The sequence below is a fragment of the Perognathus longimembris genome, chromosome 25 (genome assembly GCF_023159225.1).
Source record: "Perognathus longimembris pacificus isolate PPM17 chromosome 25, ASM2315922v1, whole genome shotgun sequence".
Taxonomy (NCBI): Eukaryota; Metazoa; Chordata; class Mammalia; order Rodentia; family Heteromyidae; genus Perognathus; species Perognathus longimembris.
The window spans coordinates 15,226,234-15,251,958 of NC_063185.1; the positions used below are offsets into that span (position 1 = coordinate 15,226,234).

The following is a 25,725-nucleotide window of genomic DNA, read 5'->3' on the forward strand; positions in this document are numbered from 1 at the left end:
ATACTTTTTACTGGGTTTTTCCAAAGCCTGGCACTGAGCTGTTTTGGGTAACAGAACTGAACACTTCCCTCTTAACAGAACTTGGGTTATCACGGTGCTACGCATTACCAGGCTCTGGCCTAGGGAATCGCTCTCCCAGCCAGGGATTTCTCTCATCTTGTTCTCTCTTCCCCAAGGCTGGCATTAATCTCGATTCCCCAACTAATGCAGGCTAGCCTACTTCTGTTTTTTTTTTTTTTAAATCAGTGTCAATTTAATATCCTACAGAAAAATTTTAATGCCACCCTTTCCTTCCAAAGGTCTGTGTTAAAAACAATTTTCCCATTTTCATCCAAGACTTTGTATAAAGTCTGAATAATAATCTACGCTTTACATGGCATTGTCCACCACACTAAAGTGTATTGCTGCCAGGCACCTGGTGGCTCATGCCTTTAATCCTTGGGACTCAGGAAGTTCAGACCTGGAGATTGCAGTTCAAAGCCAGCCCAAACAGCAGTCGGAGATTCTTATCTGAGATTCAATTAACTACCAAAAGGAAAAAAGCCAGAAGTGAAGCTTATGGCTCAAGTAGTAGAGCATCAACCTTGAGTGAAAGTAAGTATACTCCTCCATTAATGTGAATGGTATCCTAAAGCCACCAACAGGTTAATCAGCCATCAAATGACAAATGTTAAGTGTGTCACACAAGCCTGATGTTGGTGGCTTATGCCTATAAGTTACTCAGGAGGGTGAGATCTGAGGATTGAGGTTCTAAGCCAGCCCAAGCAGGAAAGTCTGCGAGACTCTTAACTCCAATTAACCACCAGAAAACTGCAAGGGGCACTGTGGCTCAAAGTGGTAGACCACTAAAGTACATGAAGGACAGCATTCAGGCCCAGAGTTCAAGCCCCACGACTGACAAAAAAATCTATGACAAAGGACTGCTTGCTATAGGCCACTTTCATGCACTTGAACATTTAGTTCACAGATTTAACATTTAAGCATATACCTGTAATCCTAGCAGTTGGGAAGCTGAGGCAGGAGGATCATGAGTTCAAGGCCAGGCAGGGCTGTATTGCGAGGCTATCTCAACAAAGTAGGCCACTAGAAATTGTAATCCCAGATCTGCTTCTTGGGAGAGTGCTAGAGGAAACCAGCCATTCTTTGGACATCTGTCCCATTTTAAAGAACTCCACTCTAGCTACTGGCCTACTTGTTTCCAAAAACTACATTCAAACAGGGCTTGTGCAAGGCTGGGTTGTTCCATCTGATCTGGGGTCTCATTTACAGCACACTGGTTACACAAAGTGCCCTTTGTATGGTTGGTACAGGGCAGTCTTTGGCAACTTTGTTAGAATCAGACCAAATCTCTAGAAAAAAACATTGACTTCAAAAAAGGAAATCTGACTCCTCCCAAATAACACCACAACACTCCTGTGAGGCCAGAAGGTGATAAGATTATAAACACAAATTGAACTTCAAAACTATTCCAGTCCTCCATCATAGGCAGCCAAGAGCCAACCCAGTTTTCTGAGCTAGCACAGAAACAGGATTCTAGTCTCAGGTACTAATTCTACATACCTGGCTGTCTTGACTACCCTTCTACAGCAGCTGCACCCCATCCTGTTCAGAGGGGATAGGTATAGAAAAGGCTCAGCCTAGCAAGTCTCCCAATTGGTGTTTCCCCTTTCCTAAGAAGGGGCCTAGAATTGAATTCTAAATGCTCCCATGGTCTCAAGTTTCTCTTGACTGTAGCAACAAGTAGGGTCTGACATACTGCTTTCTAAGTCTGTTCCATATACAAAAAGCCACACTAGCAAATCCACTTAACAAGCAGAATGCTTCTTTACATCGTAGGCAGGAGGAAAACGAGTTATTTCCTCAACCACCTCTAGAACAAACAGAATGAAGGGTCTAGACTAATAAAGCAAAGCAGAACTTAAGGCCCTAGGCCCCAATCTAGTTATACAAAAAAGCTCAACAGGCTTTTCTTTGAAGTTAGGAAGGTTGTATTAGCTGACTGGCCTAAAGTTTCTCATCCAGAGTTTTAATAGGTTAATAAGGTTCTTTGAAAGTCCACTGAGCTGACTATGGTTCCTAAACAGTTAATTCCCCCAATCCATGATTATAATCACCTTGTGTGGACCAGTCCTCCAGTGGACATCTTAAATCTCATGCCTTAAATGGATAGCTTTGAATCTTTGTAACATTCATGAAAAGTTTGGTTTTTAAATTTCAAGTGACAAAAACCCAGTGTAAAACCAGCAAGCCAGAGAAGTATCAGAGTCCTTACCGTTCGCTAAGATGGATGGCACTGTAGACGGCAGCTATGCATTTTCCTTGGGTGCAGAGAAAATTGGCAAACATTCTTCACCTCTACCTACCAATCACCCAAAAATACCCAACATTTTCTGCTTATTTTCTTTCCTGGCAAAATAAAGGGTATTTCCTAATTAAGCAGTTAGGTTAAGAGGCAACTCCTCTCCTCTGAGCATCAGTAATTGGGAGAATTGTCTTCATAATTTATGACCAATAACTAATTTGCAAACCAAGTCCGCCACCAAGCATTACCTCTTATACATGGGAACTACTCATTTTCATCATGCCCAAACCTGTACTTAAGTGATTTTTCACTTCCATTTGTTTTTTAAAAATTCAGAGCAGTACACTTAAAGGCAAGTCTGCCACCAAGTAGCCTCTAATTCCGTCTCAGAGGGATGACTGCACAATCTTAACAGCTACTGTTTTAACCTGCCAAAGGTCATCAAGCATTAAGCAGCAAGGCAAGAGTCTAGTTTCAAGGTATAACATACCACATTTGCACAAAGCTGAGAGGTAAGAAAGTTAAGAATGAGGGTATATTCCAAAAGTGAGGCATAGCTGCTGTGGGTAATAGGAAAGGGCTACTTAAGATAATAGCAGGGAACAAGGGAGAGAAATATAGCAGTAATAGCCAAAGTGAGAACTGCCCTATCTGATAAACAGCCACAAACAGCCCATTTTCTCAGAGGAGCTTTCAGATATAGTAACATGAACTTTAAGAGACAGCTAGACGCTGGTGGTACATGCCTGTAATCCTAGGTACTCAAAGAGGTTGAGATCTGAAAATCACAGTTTGAAACCAGCCTAGACAGGAAAATGAGACTCATCTTCAAATAACCATCAAAAAGCTCGAAGTGGAGCTGTGCCTCAAGTGGCAGAGTGCTAGCCTTGAGGAAAAAAGGTCAGGGACAGTGTCTAGGCCCTCAGTTCAAGCCCTAAAACTGGCACAACTTGCACACACACACCACAAATTACCATAGTCTCTATCTGAAAGATGCAAGGAACCTTTATGAACAATGGTGTTTCTTGCTTTTGTCCTTTTGTCAAGGACAAAAGTCCTTGTGCGTGCACACACACACTTGGAAGGCTGAGGGAAGGAAAAAACAAAAATCCCTGGGCCACATGGTCAGATCCATCTCAAAAAAATTTGTGAGAGGACTCATAATAGGCTCCTGTTTCCTAAAATCTACTACTTAGCTAGTAATCCTAGATCTTCGGTGAAGATTTGGGTGTGTCAGGACATTAGTAGGCTGCAGGACTTATTACAGTATGCATTATAGAGGAAAAACTCCACCTAGAACTGGACTGTTACCTTCCCAAGTGAATCAGAATAGAAAACAAGCTTAGGGACCAGCAAACTTTCTGTAAAATGCCAGAGAGTGTTTTAAAGCCTTCAATGGTTAGGTATTGGAAGGGGGGCTCTTATTTGTTACATTCCTGGAGCTTGAACTCAGGGTCAGGCACTGTCCCTGAGCTTTTTTGCTCAGGCTAGTGCTCTCCCACTTGAGCCACCCCTCATCCCTCTACTGCTGGCTTTTTTGCTCATTAATTGGAAATAATAGTCTCATGAACTTTCCTGCTCAGGATAACTTTAAACCACAATCAAGGCTAACACTTTTACTTGAGCCACAGCACCACTTCCAGCTTTTTCTGTTTATGTAGTGCTGAGGAATAGAACCCAGAGCTTCATGCACGCTAGGCAAGCACTCTACCAGTAAGCCACATTCCCAGCCCCATTTTTGTTTGCTTTTTTAAACAATGCTTACCATATTAGTATTTAAGAACATCATCAGATACAGACCACGTGTGTACTATAGTTTGCTATCTTTGGCATAGAAAACAGGCATGATGGTACATGTCTGTAACCTCAGCCCTTGGGAGGCTAAGGCAAGAGAGATCATGAGAAGATCAAGAGAGAAGCTAGCCTGAGCTATGTAAGACCTTAAAGTTATAGTATACTGCTATCATAAATCTAAAAGGCATAAGGCCACCTTAGTAGATCAAGCAACCATTAGGATAACAAACATTAAGCAAGTATAATGTGTAACAACACATAGGGCAATTATAGGCAAAGTGAATTTGGCAAAACAATAGGTTTAACCAGCCAAAGCCAAGTTAGCTCACAATAAAAACAAGAAAACTGGCCGGGAATGCGGCTTAGTGGTATAGCACTTGCCTAGCATGCATGAAGCCCAGGATTTAATTACTCAGTACCACATAAACGGGAAAAGCCAGAAGTGGTGGTGTGGTAGAGCACTGGCCTTGAGCAAAAGAAGCTCAGGGACAGAGCCCAGCCAGGCCCTGAGCTTAAGACCCAAGACTGGCCAAAAAAAAAAAATCCAAAAAACCTACAAAAAGCAAACAATATGTGAACTAGGAAGGAGGAATAAAAAGGAATAGGAGAGAAAAAAAGAAAGGAGCAAAGAGTCAGTTTACCTTTGTGAGTCATCTCAAGCCATCAAAACATTTTCTACCTTAAGGAAGCCAGCAACACCATCAGGGCAAGTACCAACTGCAGCACTGGTTCCAGTTAACATATAAACAGGAGTTAGAAGCTGGGCACTGGTGACCAAGGGCTATAATCCTAGCTACTCAGGAGGCTGAGATCTGAGGATCAAGGTTCAAAGCCAGCCTGGGCAGGAAAGGCTATGAGACTCCTATCTCCAATTAACCAAAAAACTGTAAAGTGGTAAGAGTGCCAACCTTCAGTGAAAAAGCTCAGGGACAAGCACCCAGGCACCCACCACCAACAAAAAAACCTACAAATTAAAAAATAAATAGGATTTAGGAGACAAAAGCCTATCAGTACATTCAGGTTCCAACAGCAATCTAACAATTTACTGAACAAGACACATCTGCTTAAGAATTTTTTCAACTAATAACCAAATTTAACCCACTTAAGGAGACACATTTAAGCCACAAAAACAAACTGTTAACCTACTCTGCAACTTACTTTTTATTTAAAGAATCTTAAACTTATGAAGGATTTTTGCATTTAGCTACCTTACTTAATGGGAAAAGGTTTTACATGCAACTAATGTAACTGTTTTCTCCACAAGGAAATCCTGATCATAAAAAGATGACATGCCACATGAATTAAGTGTTTTTAATCAAAAAGCCAACAAGTGTCGAGTTACAGTTCTCCCTCCGCCCCCCCCCAAAAAAAACCCACTTGAACTTGGTAGTAACGGAGTCTCCAGCAACATATTCAAAGTTGAGAAGATTAAAAATTAACAGGAAAGAGTCCTCAGGTCCAATTAAGAGCCCTGCTTCATACATACCAGTTGTCCTGGCTAGAGTCAACCTAAAAACCCCACTAAGAACATTAACTTCAAGTAGCCTTTTTCCAGTTTCCAATTTGTGAATAGAGACATATTTTGTTAATTCTATCAGAAACTTTGTTGCAACTTATTTACAATGCCAACTTCTAAAGCTTAACCAAAGTTAACTAGTCAATAAACTAGGCAGAAATTGCTCTACAGAGAGAGAAATCCTAAAATGCCACTTTCCACAGAGAACCCAATTGTTTGTTTTATTTTGAATAAAGAAAAGAGAAGCTTTTGCTCGGACTAGAAGAAACTCAGTCGTAAGTTTGGGATGTGTATTCAAACTACACATGCAATGAGGACAATATTACGCTAATGCAATTGATGTGCTGTTGCATTTGTCTACTGTTTGTCTATTATTAACAATTATAAACAGAGCAGTGCAACTAGTATTTGGAACAATTCTTATAGTGTTTCAGTGTCAGGCACATTTCACTTCTCTTCACACCACTGGTTCTCTTTGCGTACCTAGAAGAAGAGACACACATTAGGAAGTACCTTAAGTAGTCTTTCCTAAGACTTGTAAGTACTAGGTCCTGCTAGGCCTAGAGGCTAGACACTAGAGGCTAAAAAACCCCAATAGTCTGAAGTCAGAAGGGCAGATGAAAAGCTGGAAAAGTGTTAAGGGTTTATTTCTAGTCTGGAACTGGTGGTTCACAGTAACAGTAATCGGGAGGCCGAGATCTGAGGGTCATGTGTGAAAGCCAGTCTTCTAGACAGGAAAGTTCGTAAGATTCTTTTATCCATTTAAGCACCACCAAAAAAAGCCACAAGTGGAGCTGTGGCTGAAAGTGGCAGAGTACTGGCCTTGAGGAAAAAAAGCTTAGACACAGGGCTGGGGATATGGCCTAGTGGCTAAGAGTGCTTGCCTCATACACATGGAGCCCTGGGTTCAATTCCCCAGCACCACATATACAGAAAATGGCCAGAAGCGGCGCTGTGTCTCAAGTGGCAGAGTGCTAGCCTTGAGCAAAATGAAGCCAGGGACAGTGCTCAGGCCCGGAGTCCAAGCCCCAGGACTGGAAAAAAAAAAAAAGCTTAGACAGTGCACAGGCCCTGAATTCAAAGCCTCGGGACACATGGACACAGACACAGACAAAGACATGGACGGATACACACATACACAGGTTTATTTCCTGATTCCCTTTCTTTGCTTGACCAGGTTTGTATTCTGCGCTGCTAAAATGATCAAAAAAGCAAAGGCAATGGGCACGTTAAGTTTCAGTCCTTCAGGCCTATTTTTCTAAAATCAAGTTATGTTAACCTATGACAAAATGTCCCAGGTGTTAAAACTAGAAATTGTTACTGAAGTCATATAAAAGCATCCCTCTAGCTCAAAACCCATTTTTTTTTCTTATGCTTATAAAAGGGCAGTGTCATTCAAGTGTTTATAGACTCAGGCAGGTATGTGTATATGCAGGACGCAGGGTATACACTACTCCCTCAAATACCAACACTCCTTAATAAAGCTTGTGATCAAAGATAAGCAATGTGATACCTACCTGGGCTTCCTCCTCTTCAGTAAAGTCATTCTTGATGTTGAAAGTTTTGCGAATCTCCTCAGGAGTTTTCCCCTTAATCATATTGGCAACAGTCTTGCATGTGACATCAAGCAAACCTTTGATATCTAAGTAGTTTGCAGCCTGTAAAATGACAGCTGTTCACTGAAGTATACTAGACTAATTCCAAAGTTAGTGACTAAACAACCTCTAGCTAATTAACTTTGAAATGCTAGATAATTTTCTAATTTTTTCAGATTTCTTTTTTGATCTGTAAGTTACTTGCAAATGTGTTACTTTTTAAATATTTCCATGCTTTCCTAGATATCTAACTTTTTAATTCCACTGAAGTAAAAGAATACACTTATTCTTAGCATATCAGTCCTTGAGCTTGAAGTTGCAGTGGGCACTGTCCCTGAGCTTGTTTTCTTCAAGGCTAGTGCTCTACCACTTGAGCCACAGAGACACTGCCAGCTTTTTCTGAGTTTATTGGCAATAAGAGTCTTACGACTTTCTTGCCCAAACTGGCTTCAAACTTTGATCCTCTGATCTCAGCCTCTTGAGTAGCTAGGATTACAGGCATGAGCCACCAGCCCTCAGCTAGATTAATTTCTTTTTCTTTTTTTTTTTTTTTTGGCCGATCCTGGGCCTTGGACTCAGGGCCTGAGCACTGTGTCCCTGGCTTCATTTTGCTCAAGGCTAGCACTCTGCCACTTGAGCCACAGCGCTGCTTCTGGCCATTTTCTGCTGGGGAATTGAACCCAGGGCCTCATGTATACAAGGCAAGCACTCTTGCCACTAGGCCATATCCCCAGCCCTAGACTTCTTATGACTTGAATTCTTGAGACTTGGTTTATGGCTCAGAACATGGTCAATCTTAACAAGACTTCTATTGTCATTTGACGTAATGTTCTGTGCATGTCAAGACCAGTTGGTCAGTCACATCATTCAGTGTATATTTATTTTATCTACTTATTCCATTAATTATTAAGAAACAAGTACTGGGATATCTATGACTAGAGATTTGCATCCCTCTCATCTGACTTCCATTGCTTTTTGTTTCACTTTCTGGAAGTTCTGCTTCTTATATCCTCTTAATGAATTAATTCTGTTAACATCCTTTGGTTTTTGTTTATTTTTTTTGGCCAGTCCTGGGGCTTGGACTCCGGGCCTGGGCACTGTCCCTGGCTTCATGTTGCTCAAGGCTAGCACTCTACCACTTGAGCCACAGTGCCACTTCTGGCTTTTCCTATATATGTGGAACTGAGGAATCGAACCCAGGGCTTCATGTACATGAGGCAAGCACTCTACCTCTAGGCCATATTCCCACCCAGATTTTTTATTACAAAATCTCCTTGATATAGTCACTGTAGCCTTCTTTGCTTTAGTGTTAGCATACACTTATTTTTCCATCTTAAGCCCAATTGTTACTTTACATTTACAGCACAGCTGATTTACATTTCTATCGAATCCAATATCTCTGCTTTTTAACTGGTGTTTGGATCACTTATATTTACTGCAATTGTTAATATGTGGGTTTAAATATAACATTACATTTGTGCTCAGAGGTTATTACAGCTCTCTAGTGGCATTTATCAAATTCAACTCTATAAGAACTACCACATACCAGAATAAGTTCGAAAAGTGTTCCTTGGTCAACTTTCAGGAATTCTTGGTCCCAAACAGGAATATCATCTGTGCGCTTTTCTTTGTTCTCATCATCCTCAGGAGGAGGAGGATCATCCTTGTGGTGGGTGCACCACTGAATGACCTGCAACAACACAACAACAAATCCCTCTGTGGTGTTTGTTACAATGTATTCATTCCACTGCTGGAACATTCCTACATTATTCCTGGGATAAGAAGTTGTTCACTTGAGCAAGAGGATGATCTTCAGCAAAAAGGCAAGCTTAAAAAGCAAAAATGAAGCTTGAAAAATCTTTAAAAATACTAACAGGAGAAAAATCTTAGCAGATTTAAAGCAAGCCAGACAGGGTAATATACTTTTGATGGTGCATTAAAAACTTCTATGAGCTGGCCATGATACAGGCCTCAGTACAGGATTGAGTAACAAGTCAGCTCGGGTAGGTAACTCTGTAAGATTATCATCTCCAAATAACCACTAAAAAAACTAGAAGTAGAGCTGTGGCTAAACTGGTAGAGAACTACCCTTGAGCAAAAAGCCCAGGCCTTGAACTGGGTTTCAAGCTCCAGGACAGCACCAAAGAAAACCCCACTGAGATCTTCTCTCAACTCACTCAGAATGGTAATTACCAAGAAACAACAACAAAAGGGAACCTTTATACAACATTGGTGGGACTGTAAACTACTACAGCCACTATGGAAATCAACAGGCTTTCATCAAAAGTCTCATAATAAAACTATACTATGATGCTGCTACACCACTTTGGTGCATATATCCAAAGGAGTATATACCAACATACAAAGAGACATCTGCACACTCATGTTTATCACAACAGCCACGTTATAGATCAACCTAGATGCCTAGCCACGAATGGATAAGGAAAATGTAGTATATATACATAGTGGGAGTATTAATCATAAAGAAGTTATACCATTTTTATGAAAAGTAGATGGAACTGGAGATCAGGCTGAGAGATAAATCAAGCTCACAAAGTCAAATATTGTATGTTTCCACTCCTATGTGGAACCTAACAAGCAATGAGGAAAATAACAATTGTAACAGGACATGAGTGTAAAAAGAAGACTTTCTGGAGATGATTTGGAGGGGAAAGGAAAAGGTACTGGGGATGCAGAGGATCTAAGAATGTTTTATATACACATATATCTATATAGATTATCACATAAAGAAACCCACTAGTTTGAAGAGGCGAGAAGAGGACTAAAGGGAATAGAAGGATTGACCTTTTTCTAAGTACACTGTACACATCTATAAAATTATCATAAATGCCCCTTATTCTACTTACACATGCTTATAATAGTAATATAAAAAACTAGCAAGTTAGTACCATTACAGAAGCTTGGTGAAATAAGACTGCTACTGAAACTTATTTGCACTGGACAAAGACATTACATTTGGGGCTGGGAATGTGGCTTAATGGTAGAGTGCTTGCCTAGCACACATGAAACCCTGGGTTTGATTCCTCAGCACCTCTAAAATAATAACAAAAATGTTACAAAAAAGTAGTTAAGATATGTATAGGCAATTAACAAAAGAAATCTCAATAAACATGCTCAGCTTCACTAGATACAAAACACCGAAGTCAGATAGTATAGATGGGGAGTAAGGAATCAAAGTTCTGATGATACTTCCTTTCACTGTGAAGGAAACCTAAATTCCACAGCAGAGAATTTTTAATCATTCTGAAAACTGATCTATAGGACCTAAGAAACCTGAGCATTTGTATTACTTTATAATCAAGTAATTCCAAATATCCTAGATGTGACTACTTGCTATAGGAATAAAAACAGGAAAAGCTAAAAGATTCTTTTTTTTGGTCAGTCGTGGGGCTTGAACTCTGGGCCTGGGGACTGTCTCTGAGCTCTTCAGCTCAAGGCTAGTGCTCTACCACTAGAGCCACAGCAACACCTCTGATTTTCTGGTGGTTAATTGAAGATAAGTGTCTCACAGACTTTCCTGCCTGGGCTGGCTTTGAATCTGGATCCTCGGATCTCAGCCTCCTGAGTATTAGCTAGGATTACAGGCTTGAGCCACCAGTGCCCAGCCCATAGGTTCTTTTAGTAGAGAGATGAACAAATCAAAGTTTTATTCAGGAAACTGACAAGCTAGATTATGTGCATAAAAATAACACTGAACCTGATAAAAGTGTAGAATCTAGGTGGCAAGTAGTTTATTGTATAATTTTTAAGTGTTTTTACTTATTTTACAATAACCAACCACCCTTACTCACCCCAAGGTGAAGAAATAGCAACACCCAAACCAGCTAGGTGAACTACCCAGCTGAAATAGTCAACCAGTGTAGGTACACAGGGCAACACTCCAGGTATCCTAGAAACACTGTTAGGGAACTATTCTACATTTCCTGCACAAGTCCTGATTTGCTGGTTGCTTGTCTTTTTCAGAACAACCATCACAAACATTCGCCCAGCACAGGATACAGAGGGTTCTTTCAAATTTTTTTGCATGTTTAACTTTTTTCATAGTAATAAATGTTGGGAGAAAAAATAATGCTGAGAGAAAACTGAAACAGCTGAGAAAGTAATGGACAGAGTGCAAAAAAAAACACAAAAGAATTATTTCAAGATGGAAAAGGTCAGTGAGGTGCAGTGGTTTTCACCTACAATCCCAGCTATTAAGGAGAAAGAAACAGAAGGATTGTGGTTTGAGCCCAGCCTAAGCAAGTTAACAAGGCCCTATCTCAACTAACAATATACCTATAATCCCACCTATGCAAATAGCAAGGAGGCTTGCATTTGGCTTAGACAAAGAGCACAGAATACACTGTATCTCTTAAAATAAAAAAAAAAAGACAAAAAGGGCTTGAGGTGCCTTAAACGGTAGAGAGCTCCTACCTAGCAAGAATATGGCCCCAGGGGCTGGGAATATGGCCTAGTGACAAGAGTGCTTGCCTCGAATACATGAAGCCCTGGGTTCAATTCCCCAGCATTACATATATAGAAAATGGCCAGAAGTGGCGCTGTGGCTCAAGTAGTAGAGTACTAGCCTTGAGCAAAAGAAATTCAGACACTGTCCAGGCCTTGACTTCAAGCCCCAGTACTGGAAAAAGGAAAACTTCTTTCAGAAGCATTTTACACTAATATTGGTTGAGCATTTAGCTCAGTGGAAGAATACTTGCCTGGCAACTACAATGCCCTGAGTTCAATCCTTAGCTTTGTTTTTTTTTTTTTTTTTGGGGGGGGGGTGGAATAATAAAGAAGCAAAAGAAGGTGGGGGTGTGGCTCAAGTGGTTGAACTGCTGCCTAGCAAGCTCTAAGTGCCAAGTTTAAACCCTAGCACATTAGATAACACCACCAAACTGTATACTTAAATAGTTAAGATCGTAAATTTGATGTTACATGTATTTTAGCACTTCTTTTTTGAACCAGTAGTAGGGCTTGACAAGGGTGTTTCCCCCTTAGCTTTTCCCACTCAAGGATGGTGCCCTACACAGGAAGGAACTTCCTGAATAGAGTCCCAGGGGCACAACAAATAGGGGAAAGACTCGACAAATGGGGTACTACTACAAATTAAAAAGTTTCTGCACAGCTAAGGTCATAGCCACCAAAATAGAAAGACAGCCAACAATATGGGAAAGGATATTTACCAGCACAGCAACAGACAAAGGCCTGATATCTGTCATCTGCAGAGAACTCAAAAAACTAAGCCCCTCCAAGCCCAATAAACCTATTAGGAAATGGGCAAAAGAGCTAAAGAGAGACTTCACAAGAGAAGATATAAAAATGGCAAAGAAACACATGAGGAAATGCTCAACATCCCTGCTAGTAAAGGAAATGCAAATAAAAACAACCCTGAGATACCACCTCACCCCAGTTAGAATGGCCTATACTCTGAACTCAGGAAACAACAAATGCTGGAGGGGCTGTGGGGAAAGAGGAACCCTTCTCCATTGTTGGTGGGAGTGCAAATTAGTACAGCCACTTTGGAGAACAGTATGGAGGTTTCTCAAAAAGCTCAATATAGACCTACCCTATGACCCAGCCATACCACTCCTAGGCATCTATCCTAAACAGCAAAACCCAAGATATCAAAAAGACATTTGTACTTCCATGTTTATCGCGGCACAACTCACAATAGCCAAAATATGGAAACAACCCAGATGCCCCTCCACAGACGAATGGATCAAAAAAATATGGTACTTATACACAATGGAATACTACATAGCGATTAGGAATGGTGAAATATTGTTATTCGCAGGGAAATGGTCAGAACTCGAACAAATAATGTTGAGTGAGACAAGCCTAGAACACAGAAAACAAAGGGGCATGATCTCCCTGATATATGACTGTTAACAAAGGGAGACGGAGAGACAGTAGAGACCAAGTCTGTGAATACTGTCTATGTTCTTGATACATTGTATATTGCATATATGTCTACCTGACCTAGACAAGGGATAGAAAAACAGGTCGTAAGATACAAGAAATGTACACACTGCCCTACTATGTAACTGCACCCTTTTTGCACAACACCTTGTAAAAAAAAAATTTATGTTCAATTAATAAAAAAAAAAAAAGAAAAAAAAAAAAGGATGGTGCCCTACCTCTTTAGCCATACCTCTACTTCTGGCTTTTTGCTGGTTAACTGGAGATAAAGAGTCTCACTGATTTTTCTGCCCAGGCTGCCTTCAAAGCATGATCCTCAGATCTCAGCCTCTTGAGTAGGATTACAGGCATGAGTCATTGGCGCCTGGCTCCCACAATCTTATTAAAAGATTCTAGACTACAATGTGGATGAACCCTGAAAACATTGTTCTGTTTAGTGAAATAAAATAAACAAAAGGAAAACATTGTTTGGTTCCATGAATGAGGCACCCAGAATAACCAAATTCAAAGAGACAAAAATAGAATAGTAGTTATGAGAGCTCAAGTGGGGAATGAGAAGTTAAATGGGTAGAGTTTCAGTACAGGATTATGAGAAAGTTCTGGAGATGGTCATTGGTGATGGTCACACAATACTGTAAATGTACTTAATGCCACCAAATGATACACTTTTTATTTTTTATTTTATTTTTTTGTTTTGTTTTTTGTTTCAGTGGCCAGTCCTGGGCCTTGGACTCAGGGCCTGAGCACTGTCCCTGGCTTCTTTTTGCTCAAGGCTAGCACCTGCCACTTGAGCCACAGCGCCACTTCTGGCCGTTTTCTGTATATGTGGTGCTGGGGAATCGAACCCAGGGCCTCATGTATACAAGGCAAGCACTCTTGCCACTAGGCCATATCCCCAGCCCCTGGTACACTTTTTTTTTTTTTTTTTTTTGGCCAGTCCTGGGCCTTGGACTCAGGGCCTGAGCACTGTCCCTGGCTTCTTCCCGCTCAAGGCTAGCACTCTGCCACTTGAGCCACAGCGCCGCTTCTGGCCGTTTTCTGTATATGTGGTGCTGGGGAATCGAACCTAGGGCCTCGTGTATCCGAGGCAGGCACTCTTGCCACTAGGCTATATCCCCAGCCCCCCTGGTACACTTTTTAAAGCTAAAATAAGCTAGTTGCTGGTGGTTCACATGGGTAACCCTAGCTACTCAAGGATGCCAAGTTCCAGAAGACTGAGCTTCAAAGCCAGTCTGGCCAGAAAAGAATTCACTCTATCTACAAAATGACCAACAAAAAGCCAAGTTGGAGATGTGGATCAAGTAGAAGAGCAACAAGTAAGCCAAGTAAGAACTAGGCCTTGAGTTCAAACTTTGGTATTTGTTAAATTAAAAACAGATAAAATAGGGGCTGGGAATGTGGCTTAATGGTAGAATGCTTGCCTAGCGTGCATGAAACCCTGGGTTCAATTCCTCAGTACCACATAAACAGAAAAGGCCAGAAGTGGCGCTGTGGTAAGAGTGCTAGCCTTGAGAAAAAGAAGCTAAGGGACAATGCCCAAGCACTGTTCAAGCCCCAGGACTGGCAAAAAAAAGTTTTGTTTTGTGTATTTTATTTAAAACTATTTAAAAAGACGGTTAAATGGAAACTAGACAACACAGAACATAGACGTGGCCAATAAGTGAAAAGATGTCCAACAACTTTTTTTGGGCCAGTCCTGAGGATTGAACGTAGTAGGGCCTGGGTGCTGTTCTCTGAGCTTTTGTGCTCAAGCCTAGTGCTCTACCACTTGAGGTACAGCTCCATTTCTGTCTGTCTGTGTGTGTGCATGCGTGCAAGCGCATTTGCTTAAAATAGAGATAAGAATCTCAAGGACTTTCCTAGCCAGGCTGTCCTGCAACTGTGATCCTCAGAGCTCAGTCTCCTGAGTAGCTAGGATTACCAGCATGAGTTGCTGGCAGCCAACTCAAAATCACTTTTTACTCTGTTCAGGAAGATTAATAGTCAGTATTATTAAGAGTAGGAACAAATAGGCAACATAGCTACAACTAATGCAGTTCAAGTTCTTGAGAAAGCCTAAGATGAAACTGCATAAATTTCAAAGGGAAACTGCAACAGGAAGCAAACTGCAACTGAACAGTCCTATCTCTAAGTTTTGCCACTTTTTATCCCAACTGATATTCCAAAAGGATAAAGGGTAATTTTCTTCACAACAACTAGCCAACTGAACAGCTGTGTAAATTTGCCCTTTGCCCTAAAATCCTATACAATTTGGGGACTCTTCATGCTAAGACACAAAGGCAATCAATAACAAACAAACAAACAAAAACAAACCCACAGGTTTTTATTTTCAAGCTCTCATTGTCAGCAACAAATACATTATTTTTCCTAAGCACATACTGTTTGTTGTATTTCACCAATATAAATGTGCTGGTGGTGCAAAAGACTAGACAACTCAAATATTCACAAGGTCTGCAAAAACAAGCTATATAATACATATCTTGTTACAACCTTACCACATAACACTTAAAAAAAAAAAAAAAGATGTTGCCTGGTTCCAATGGCTCATACTTGTGATCTTAGCTAGTCAGGAAGCTAAGATCTGAGGATTGCCGTTCAAAGCCATTAGACTTTTTTCTCTGGTCTTTGGCCTGGGCTCTGTCCCTGAGCTTTTTCAAGGCTAGCTAGTATTCCAATCACTCTGAGCCAAATTGCCACTTCCAGTTTTCTGGTGGTTAATTAGAGGTAAGAGTCTCACAGACTTTCCTGCCCAGGATGGCTTCAAATCCCGATCCTCAGATCTCAACCTCCTGAGTAATTAGGATTATAGGCGTGAGCCACTAGCACCTACCTCTATTAAAGGCTCTTATCTCCAATGAACTTCCAAAAAGTTGGAAAGAATGGATTTAACCAACAGCTGAAATACATATACATAAAGTCCAATAAAATCTATGCAGAATAAGTTCAAATGTGGTTGAGTCTACTTTCAAGAATGTTGGTCTTAAAACGCTAGCTACAAGAGCTGGGAATATGGCCTAGTGACAAGAGTGCTTGCTTCGTATACATGAAGCCCTGGGTTCGATTTCCCAGCACCACATATATTGAAAACGGCCAGAAGTGGTGCTGTGGCTCAAGTGGTAGAGTGCTAGTGAGCAAACAGAAACCAGGGACAGGGCTCAGGCCCTGAGTCCAAGACCCAGGACTGGCAAAAAAAAAAAAAAAAAGGCCAAGTATGGTAGTAAAAACCAGTACTCAGGACACTGAGGAAAGAGGATCTTAAGTGTTCAGGGAAGGCCAGAGCTTGCAATGGCAAGATCCTGTCTCGAAACAAAACTAAAACTCCAAGTGACCCAATTCTAAAAACTCTTTCAAAACCTTACCTGAGGTTGTGAATGTATCTCAGTGGTAGCGGAACATGTATAATAACATGCTCAAACTTCTGGGTTGACTGCCAGCACATATACACCCCCAAAAAATAAAAATAAAAGAGTTTACCTTTTTTAATATTGCTGCATTAACATTTGGTAGAGGAACTGGGTCATCATCTCCTTCATCATCCATTCCCAAATCTAAGAATACCGGAGAAAAGTAGCCATTATTTCCTAACTCCACTATAATGCTTACACCAAGTAACTTACAGGTAAAACAAGTAACTTGCATGACAAGTTTTTTCCATGAAAACTAAGAGGTATTTTACTAAGCATTACAAACAGAAATGGTTAAGTATTTTACTAAAACAACAGCATTGAAAATTGGTGGCCACCCTCAATTCCAAGTAATTGTGTGAGGAAATAGATGCACAGTAAAGTTCTTCTTTAAAAAGAAAATAGGCCAGGCCCCAATGGCTCACACCTATAATCCTAGCTACTAAGGAAGCTGAAATGTGAGGATCACAGCTCAAAGTCAGCCAGGGCAAGAAAAGTCTGTGAGACTTTGATCTCCATTTAATCACAAAGCTGGAAGTGCACTGCTCAAGCAAAAGAGCACTAGCCTTGAGCAAAAGTAGCTTAGGAACAGTGTCCAGACCCAGAGTTCAAGCCCCAGGACCAGCACAAAAATGAAACAATTAGTAAAGCTAGGTATAAAAAGTTAAATGTTAAAGCCAGGTGCTGGTGGCTCACACTTGTAAGCCTAGCTACTCAGGAGGCTGAGATCTGCAAAACCAGCCCAGGGAGGAAAGTCTGAGATTCATGTCCAATTAACCACCTAAAATCCCTAAGTGGAGCTGTGGGTGGTAGAGCAAAAAAGAGCCTTGAGCCAAAAAAAAAAGAAAGAAAGAAATCTCAGGGACAGCACCTGAGTTCAAGTCCCATGATGGACCCTCCGAAAACTTTTGTTGTTGTTAAACCAAATGGATCTACCCTTCAGCTCCAAGACAGCTGAAGAAGCTCTAACAAAGTTCTTTAGTAACTGTCAAGTACTCCTTAACTGTCAAAATTAGAGGCCAAAAGTTGCCCATCAGAGGTCACTCATCTTTACAAAGTAGTTTCAGTAGAGTGCTAAAGAGCAAATTCAGAGAGCTGGGAATATGGCTTAGCAGTAGAGTGCTTGCCTAGTATGCATGAAGCCTTGGGCTCAATTCAATACCACATAAACAGAAAACAAATCTGTGCAGTTCTAAGACAAATAATGGAAGGAAATTGTCCAAAACATTAACAGGAATCTTCTTAGGAGTAATGTTGGAGGTGCTTACATTTTTGTAGCAATTTGCTGCAAAGTTTATGTTTCATATTAAAAGTAGAAAAGGTTAAAGATGGGGGCTGGGAATGTGGCTTAGTGGTAGAGTGCTTGCCTAGCATGCATGAAGCCCAGGATTCCATTCCTCAGTACCATATAAACAAAAAAAGCCGGAAATGATGCTGGGGCTCAAGTGATAAGAGTGCTAACCTTCAGCAAAAAGCTTAAGGACCGTTCCCAGGCCCTGAGTTCAAGCCCTAGGACTGGCAAAAAAAAAAAAAAAAAAAAGATTCAAAAAATTCATCTTATCCTATATTCACTTATCTCCCTACCAACTTTGCCCCTTATCCCATATATAGTGCTAGAACACAACTATAAAATGAATTCTCAAGTTCTTTTTTTTTTTTTTTTTGCCAGTTCTGGACCTTGAACTCGGCCTGAGCACTGTCCTGGCTTCTTTTTGCTCAAGGCTAGCACTCTGCCACTTGAGCCACAGTGCCAATTCTGGCCATTCTCTATGTATATGGTGCTGGGGAATTGAACCCAGGGCTTCATGTATGCGAGGCAAGCACTCTTGCCATTAGGCCATACTCCCAGCCCAAGTCTCAAGTTCTATTTGGATCAAGTCACTTATGTTTCTCCTGAGCAAGTATGACCTATTTTTAATAAAACAAGAGAAAAGAGTTATACTGTAATAAAATATTTGTGTAAAGGTAATATATTGATAAAGAACACAGATCAGCTGGCTTATATTTCAATTTATATGGAAATAGCCTATAACTAGGAAGGAGTGTATTAAGTTCCTTGTGGCTATGAAGAATCACTTCTCTACCATTAAGTATGCAATGTTTTGTTTTTAAGACCCAATGCACAAATAGCAACACTTATTCCTTTATGCTATTTAGTTTCAAGGACTTCTGAAAGACACCTATATCCTGATATCACACCTTGGACCAGAACAAGTAAGCCAATCCACATACACATGCCAAGATCTTCACTTCTGATTTTCCTCTGTTTAAAAAAAAAAAAAGGTGTTTTTTAAGCCACATGAAACCAGAGATGCTGAAGATGCAAAATAAGGAAAGCACCAAAGCTGCCAAAGTCTCCTATGTAGAAACCTACATAAGGCCACTTGGTACTTAAACTATTCCCTTTTGATCCTCAAAGGATACAGAGGGAAAGCAAGTTCACTTACTTCAGTGATCAAAGGAGCCTTCTGTTCTTAAAATTGGCAAATGCTTCTGTGAAGCAGCACTCAAGACAGATAGTGTATCAAAAATCAACTAAGATGAAATAAAGAACATTGCCATTGCCCAAGCTGGTATACAGGCAGCAATTTTGCTATCAGTTCCTCAATCTTTTAGAAAAAGCCTACTCGCCTACCTTTAGGAACATTCAGATTGTTTTCATTCTATCAGTGAACAAACCAAGTTTTTTCATTCAACCGGTACTTGATGAACTGGATTGTGGGATGTACCAAAGATTTTGCAAACTTAATAGAAGAGATTTGTGTGTAAGTTACCAGGATATAGAACTCCAAGTCCTGGTTCCAATTACCCAAAAGAATGCATTTTGCTTTTATCAGAAAACAGAAGTCACTAACTTAGAAAACTGAAGACACAACCTGCAATTCAGCTTCTAGAAGATAAAGTTAGGGCAAGACTTGTAGTCCATGCTTGTAGTCCTAGCTACTCTTTCTCCTCTCTTTTTTTTTTTTTTTTTGGCCAGTCCTGGGCGGACTCAGGGCCTGAGCACTGTCCCTGGCTTCTTTTTGCTCAAGGCTAGCACTCTGCCACTTGAGCCACAGCGCCCCTTCTGGCCGTTTTCCATATATGTGGTGCTGGGGAATCGAACCGAGAGCTTCATGTGTAGGAGGCAAGCACTCTTGCCACTAGGCCATATTCCCAGCCCCTCCTAGCTACTCTTGAGAGGCAGAGATCAAGGGCCTTGATTTGAGGCAACCCTAGGTATAAAGGTGAAACTTTACTCCCATTACCTGAGAGGTGGACCAGGCACGGTAGTATAGAAAGCACAATATGGGCACAGTGGTGCTAGTCTGACATTCTAGTGACATAAGGAAGCCTAAGTAGGAGGACCTAGGCTGAGCTGAGCATAAAGTGAGACTACACAAAACAAATCTATCTTTAGCAGTCTAGAACTCAGGCCTAGATCCATACTCAATTGCTTAGTACACTGTTACACAGATCTTTTCAAAGAATCTCAGTTTAAGCTCAAAGTCATTTCCTTTTCTATTCCCCTCAAGATTCATTTACAGTTCTGCCAACCACAGTATGAAAAGCCTACCCTGTTCCAACAAGTCAACTAAAAACAAATCCTCAATTTTACTTTTTTTAAAGGTCTACCTCAGGCTGAGAATATGGCCTAGTGGTAAGAGTGCTTGCTGCGTATACATGAAGCCCTGGGTTTGATTCCCCAGCACCACATATATAGAAAACAGCCTGAAACAGCGTTGTGGCTCAAGTGGCAGAGTGCTAGCCTTGAGCAAAAAGAAGCCAGGGACAGTGCTCAGGCCCTGAGTCCAAGGCCCAGGACTGGCCAAAAAAAAAAAAAAAAAGTCTACCTCAGTATGATCTCCCAAAACATCCTAATTATTAAGCTTACTAGGAGTACATTATAGTGTTTCCAAAGCCTGAAATAACAGCAGCCAAGATGCTCCCACAGCACCACTTGGCACTTAACTAATGCACCAATTACACCACGTGAGATTGCTTTTAGTGTCTGGCTCTACTCCCTAGTTTCTAAATTCTTTAAGAGCAAAGATTATGTCTCCTTTACCTTCTTTTCACTAGCATATAGCTAATGCAACACATAACCATTCCTCTTCTCCAAACCTTGCACGTAACCCACCCTCCCAAGTGCTGGGATTATAAAGGTATGCTACCCTGCCGTCTAGCCTTCTCTTCATTTACTAATAAGCTGTATATACAAACTGCTGACATCTGACTCCTAAAGTACTGCATATGTTCCGTACCAGTTTCTGAAGGGAAAGCTTATTTTTTAAAAAGACATGTACCTATTTTCCCATATACAAGCCACACTTACTCCGCTGAGACAATGCGCTTCATTTAGCTGCTCTATATCAAGACAATTCTTCTCCAAAAGCTTTCATTTTTGCCAGAAGAATTTGTGAGGGGTTGGGAATATGGCCTAGTGGCAAGAGTGCTTGTCTCATATACATGAAGCCCTGGGTTCAATTCCCCAACACCACATATACAGAAAACGGCCAGAGGTGGCGCCGTGGCTCAAGTGGCAGAGTGCTAGCCTTGAGCAAAAAGAAGCCAGGACAGTGCTCAGTCCCTGAGTTCAAGCCCCAGGACAGGTTTAAAAAAAAAAAATTGTGATTCCAAATTTACTTAGAACAAATGAGCTAGTCTGAAGCTTGGGGATCCTTTCTATCTTTAATAGGTTATGGTTTTACCCACTTACTTGGGGGGGGGGGGAAGCCCATTAATTCAAACAATGCAGAAAAGGATTGCCTAAATCACAATGCACTTTTATACACCTAAAACCAAAATTTAATTCTCTGTGTGTATGCCCATCCTGGGACTTGAACTCAAGGCATGGGTACTGCCCTTGAGATTTTTGGCTGAAGGCTGGAGCTCTACCACTTGCCCCACAACTCCATTCTGGCTTTTTGGTGATTAATTCAAAGGCTGGGCTGTCTTTGAACCTTGATTCTCAGATCTCGGCCTCCTGAGCATCTAAGAGTACAGGTGTGAGCCACCAGTGCCCAGCTCAAAATGTCAATTCTATCCATATCTTTAGATCTTATAACATACCATGACTCATATAAATTCAATACTTATCTCAAATTACCAATTTCTTCTACTTTCGTCCCACTCAGATTTTCTAATAAACTTACCTTCCAACATGGTCTTGATGGTCACAGATTGTTTGGCAATTTCTACATCAACTTCAAAAATTTCTCCATCAGAACTCTGTAACTTAATTGAAGGCATCTACAAAAGGTATAGCAAATGTAAAATTTAAAAGGTATTAAGTCAGACATTTTATCAACTAAGTCAGAGGACTCTTATAAGGATTTATATAGTATGTAACCCTATAAAACAAAAGTAGTTCTTTGGAGACTAGCTTACAAGTGTTTCTATAAAAAGGTTTTCAAAGTATTACCTCCAATGACCAGAAATTTTTAAGGTCTACATTTCTACTAACCACCATTTCTATAAAATGTTTTTAAAATGTATCTCCAAAGAACAGAAACTTTTATGGTTTACTCTTCAAATGATATGAATCTGGTTTGGGGGGAGGGGGGCTTGCCAGTCCTGGGGCTTGAACCCAGGGCCTAAGCACTGTCCCTGGCTTCTTTTTGCTCAAGGCTAGCACTCTACCACAGCGCTACTTCCGGCTTTTTCTATATATGTGGTGCTGAGGAATCGAACCCAGGGCTTCATGTATACGAGGCGAGCACTTTACCACTAGGCCATATTACCAACCCATGAATCTGTTTTTTAGTTTTGATGCAAAACGTTTAAAATCCTTATTATTAGCCAACACAATTCACTGGCAGACCAGAGGGGATCAGTCCAAAATAAAACAAAGATATTGGGCTGGGAATATGGCCTAGTGGCAAGAGTGCTTGCCTTGTATACGTGAAACCCTGGGTTTAATTCCCAAGCACCACATATATAGAAAAAAGAAAGAAGCCGGAAGTGGCATTGTGGTTCAAGAGGTAGAGTGCTAGCCTTGAGCCAAAAGAAGCCAGGGACAGTGCTCAGGCCCTGAGTTCATGCCCCAGGACTGGCAACAACAACAACAACAAAAAAAGACAGCAATTTTTTCAGCAAGACCTACCAGTAAAAAATGAGTTCAGGGCGCAAGACATAATACACTTGCACAAGTATGAAGCCCTGAATTAAAATCCTAATACCATCCTCTTCCCCCCCCCTCAAAAAAAGAAAAAAATGAGGTCAGACTCAAAGAGCAGATCCCAATATGCTCATTTATCTTTGAAACAACACTCAAGACCACATACAATACAGGACTTCAGGATAAGCAAATGTCAAAGTAAGCTCAAAAGGAGCTTAAATTTCAGACAGCTTTTTATCTTTCATTACTCACTGCCCAGGTGTCTTAAATTCGAGATCTTCTGTAAAATTCTCATAACTATTACTTGCTTCAAAAATGCACTTATTAACTCAGATAAATTATAAGCCATTTGGAAAAAGCAATTAACTTCAAAGGACAAGGTTCTGAAGGGGAAAAAAAACACTGAAACTCTAAATTCTAAACCAGCAATTACTTATCTTCAGATTCTCACTCCACACCAAAAGAGAGCAGCCTGTCTGGCTGTAAAACTTAAGACTTCTTTAGAACTCACTTTCACATACAGCTCTTACAGGCTTGTGCTTCTGAGGTATTCACAATCTTATGTTACTATCTGCTAACACTCTTTAAATGGGTTTGTATTAACTGAGTAAATTTTCACAAAAATGTAGTTTGACAGTTTTAGGTTCAAAGAGAGGACTTGCTAACATCACTTAAAACATTTATTTAGCTTTCCTGAAACAACTGTTCACTCATTCTAGAAGCAAACAAGCTGCTAGAAGGAAATATGCTTCACAATCAGCCATCAAAATATTCGGCTCTCACTCATCCATGGTTGGACAGAAGCAGATTTCACTTTTCATCTCACAGACATGTCTACTTCTCCACGTTACCTACTGCCTACCAATAATATAACTGACCAGATCAATGGATAAAGGCACTGTGATAAGGGAACAAAAGGTAACCTGAAAATATTCTAAAATGCGCTTTATTTTTTAATTTAAAAAAATGCTGTTTCTATCTCATAGTCCTGTTATGAACACTCAGGAATTACACGTCTACGATGCAGCTGTTAAAAATTACTTAAGTTTCATTGAAAAAAATCACAATAAATAAAGACGTGCTTAGTCATAGTCAAATTCAGGTGTTGGGTTACTGGTAAGGAAGCCACGATCTTATTAAGTAACACAGGCAAATCGGTCAATCTGTAATTCGATGCACTTTGTAATTCTAGACAAAACAGAAAACTTTTAGTGTTACAGTAGAATGTAAGTGCAAATTTTTTAAATAATGGATGGGATTTTTAATTTGGCATGATCCTCAAAAACATTTCAGTCCTTCAAACTCCTGTACTTAAAAACAAACCTTTGAGGTTGGCACAAATCAAGTTCTATGACATTATACAATTTTTTTAAAAAACACGTTTAAGAGACCTGGAATTTTGACTATTCTCCTATGCAAGGTGGAAGACTGCATTGTTCTGCGCCACAGATGATTTTCTCAACTATGTCATTGGATGAGAAAACCCCAAAGCCAAACCTCAACTTTACACTAAAAGTGAGCCAAAGCAGGTGAACAGAGAGGCCACGCTCCCTTAACAATGCCTCAGGAACAGATATTCTCGAAAGAACAGACTCTTATCTGCAGAAATGCGGCGGACAGTTAATAGGCCGGGCTGGTAGCCAGTGAGGCCAGAGCAGAGGAAAGAAAGGAAGGGGGTCAAGAACCCAGACGACCACCCAGGTCAGGGCCGAGGCCCACGCCCCTAACCCTGAGGGTCCAGGAGAGAGAGCCCCAAGCCGACGCAGGCCCGGGCCGCAGCCTAGGCCTCGCAGCCGAGCACCGCCCCGGAGCTCGGCTCTCACTCCCCGAGCGCTACGCCAACGCGCCGCCAGGCCTAAGCAGGCGGCGAAAGGGCGGCCCGAGCCTGACGGACCCCGGAGTACGACGCCGCCCGGAGGCTCCCGCGCGCCTCAGGCGAGGCGAGGCCAGAGTGGGCCGAGCGGCCGTCCGCCTCACACAAGCCTAACTAAGCCACCCAGAGGAACGTCGCTCAGCCCGCAATCCCGGCGCCACGGCCCCTTACCGCTGTGGGCGGTTACTCACGGTGTTTGGTCTCGAAAAGACGGCGGACTAGGAGTCGGCCGGGAGCTGAGCTCCGTCAGAGCAAGGAGAAGAGAAAGACGAAGACAAGGCCACTACAGCGACGCCGCGCGGCGTCTCCTTTTATAGAAGCGGGGGAAGGGGCGGGGACAAGCGCCGAGGACCCCGGGATCCGTGACGTCACACAGACAAACTGGGCTGGCCTCCGAGAACGCCTGACGGAAGACCGCGAGTGTTGGAACGGAACCGGGCCCTTGGCCGTGAGTCCACCGGTGGCAGGCGGCAGGACGGTGGAACGGAGGACTGGAGAAGGACTTCCGCCTTACCGACGCTCCAGAGAGCGTAGTCTCTTCCCTCATGGAGGCCCGGCACCGGTTAGGTAACAAAACGGCCCGGAAGGGTCTTTCAGGCAAGGGCTGTCCGGAGCTGAGTGAAAGACCCCGCTCCAGAAAGGCCTGGAAACAACAACAAAAACGGGGTGTGGGTGTGGGGGTGTCGTTCATGGGGACGGGGGTGGGGGGTGGAGTATTTCACGGCAGCCTTCCTCCCCCCACCCCCTCCCTGTTGACCTCTTGAGGTGGAATATCGTTAGCCTGTTCTCGTCCCCCCGTGAGGGAGCAGGTTCCTGAGGATGAAGCAGAGGCTGGATGCGAACCTGACTCCACAGGTTTTTGTTGTTGTTGATTTCGTTTATTTGCAGCACTGGAGTTTGGATCCTGGGCCTTGCGCTGGCGAGGCAGGTGTTGTGCTGCTGACCCCCACCTGTAGCCCTCCACAGGATATTCTTAACCTTTATTTCCCACTCTCAACTTCTCAAGTGCCTTCTAGGCCTCTGGTGGTCGTTGTGGCGGGGAAACCCGAAACCTAGAGAGAGGGTGCGTATGTGGCAGTGAGGATCCATGCTTTAGATAAACAGGCCCAGGGGGCCCTAAGTGGGAGGGTATGAGGATCGAGGAAATGAACCAGACTGCTAGACCCAGCCTGGACAGAACTCGGTTCTCTTGAGCTGTTCCCAGGAGGTTGTGTCAGGT

At 41.8% G+C, this 25,725-nt stretch overlaps 1 protein-coding gene across 1 annotated transcript; it reads right to left on the minus strand.

Annotated features, from left to right (window-relative positions):
• Positions 1 to 5,239: 5,239 nt before the first annotated feature.
• Skp1 (S-phase kinase associated protein 1) lies at positions 5,240 to 24,831 on the minus strand. Its single transcript, XM_048334318.1, has 6 exons — positions 24,698 to 24,831; positions 21,669 to 21,765; positions 16,604 to 16,677; positions 8,754 to 8,897; positions 7,130 to 7,270; positions 5,240 to 6,095 (listed from the first exon to the last, which is right to left on the minus strand). Exons 2-6 carry the CDS (start codon positions 21,763 to 21,765, stop codon positions 6,060 to 6,062), a joined length of 492 nt encoding a protein of 163 aa, XP_048190275.1. The 5' UTR covers positions 24,698 to 24,831; the 3' UTR covers positions 5,240 to 6,059.
• Between the last annotated feature and the right edge of the window lie 894 nt (positions 24,832 to 25,725).

What these genes read in the sequence shown, in the direction of transcription:
- Skp1 (XM_048334318.1), bottom strand. Translation starts at nt 21,765, where the DNA reads ATGCCTTCAATTAAGTTACAGAGTTCTGATGGAGAAATTTTTGAAGTT. An exon ending in ATGCAGCAATATTAAAAAAG is followed by an intron (nt 8,898 to 16,603) that starts GTAAACTCTTTT and finishes GTGTTGTTGCAG; the next exon opens with GTCATTCAGTGGTGCACCCA. An exon ending in CTGAAGAGGAGGAAGCCCAG is followed by an intron (nt 6,096 to 7,129) that starts GTAGGTATCACA and finishes CTCTTCTTCTAG; the next exon opens with GTACGCAAAGAGAACCAGTG.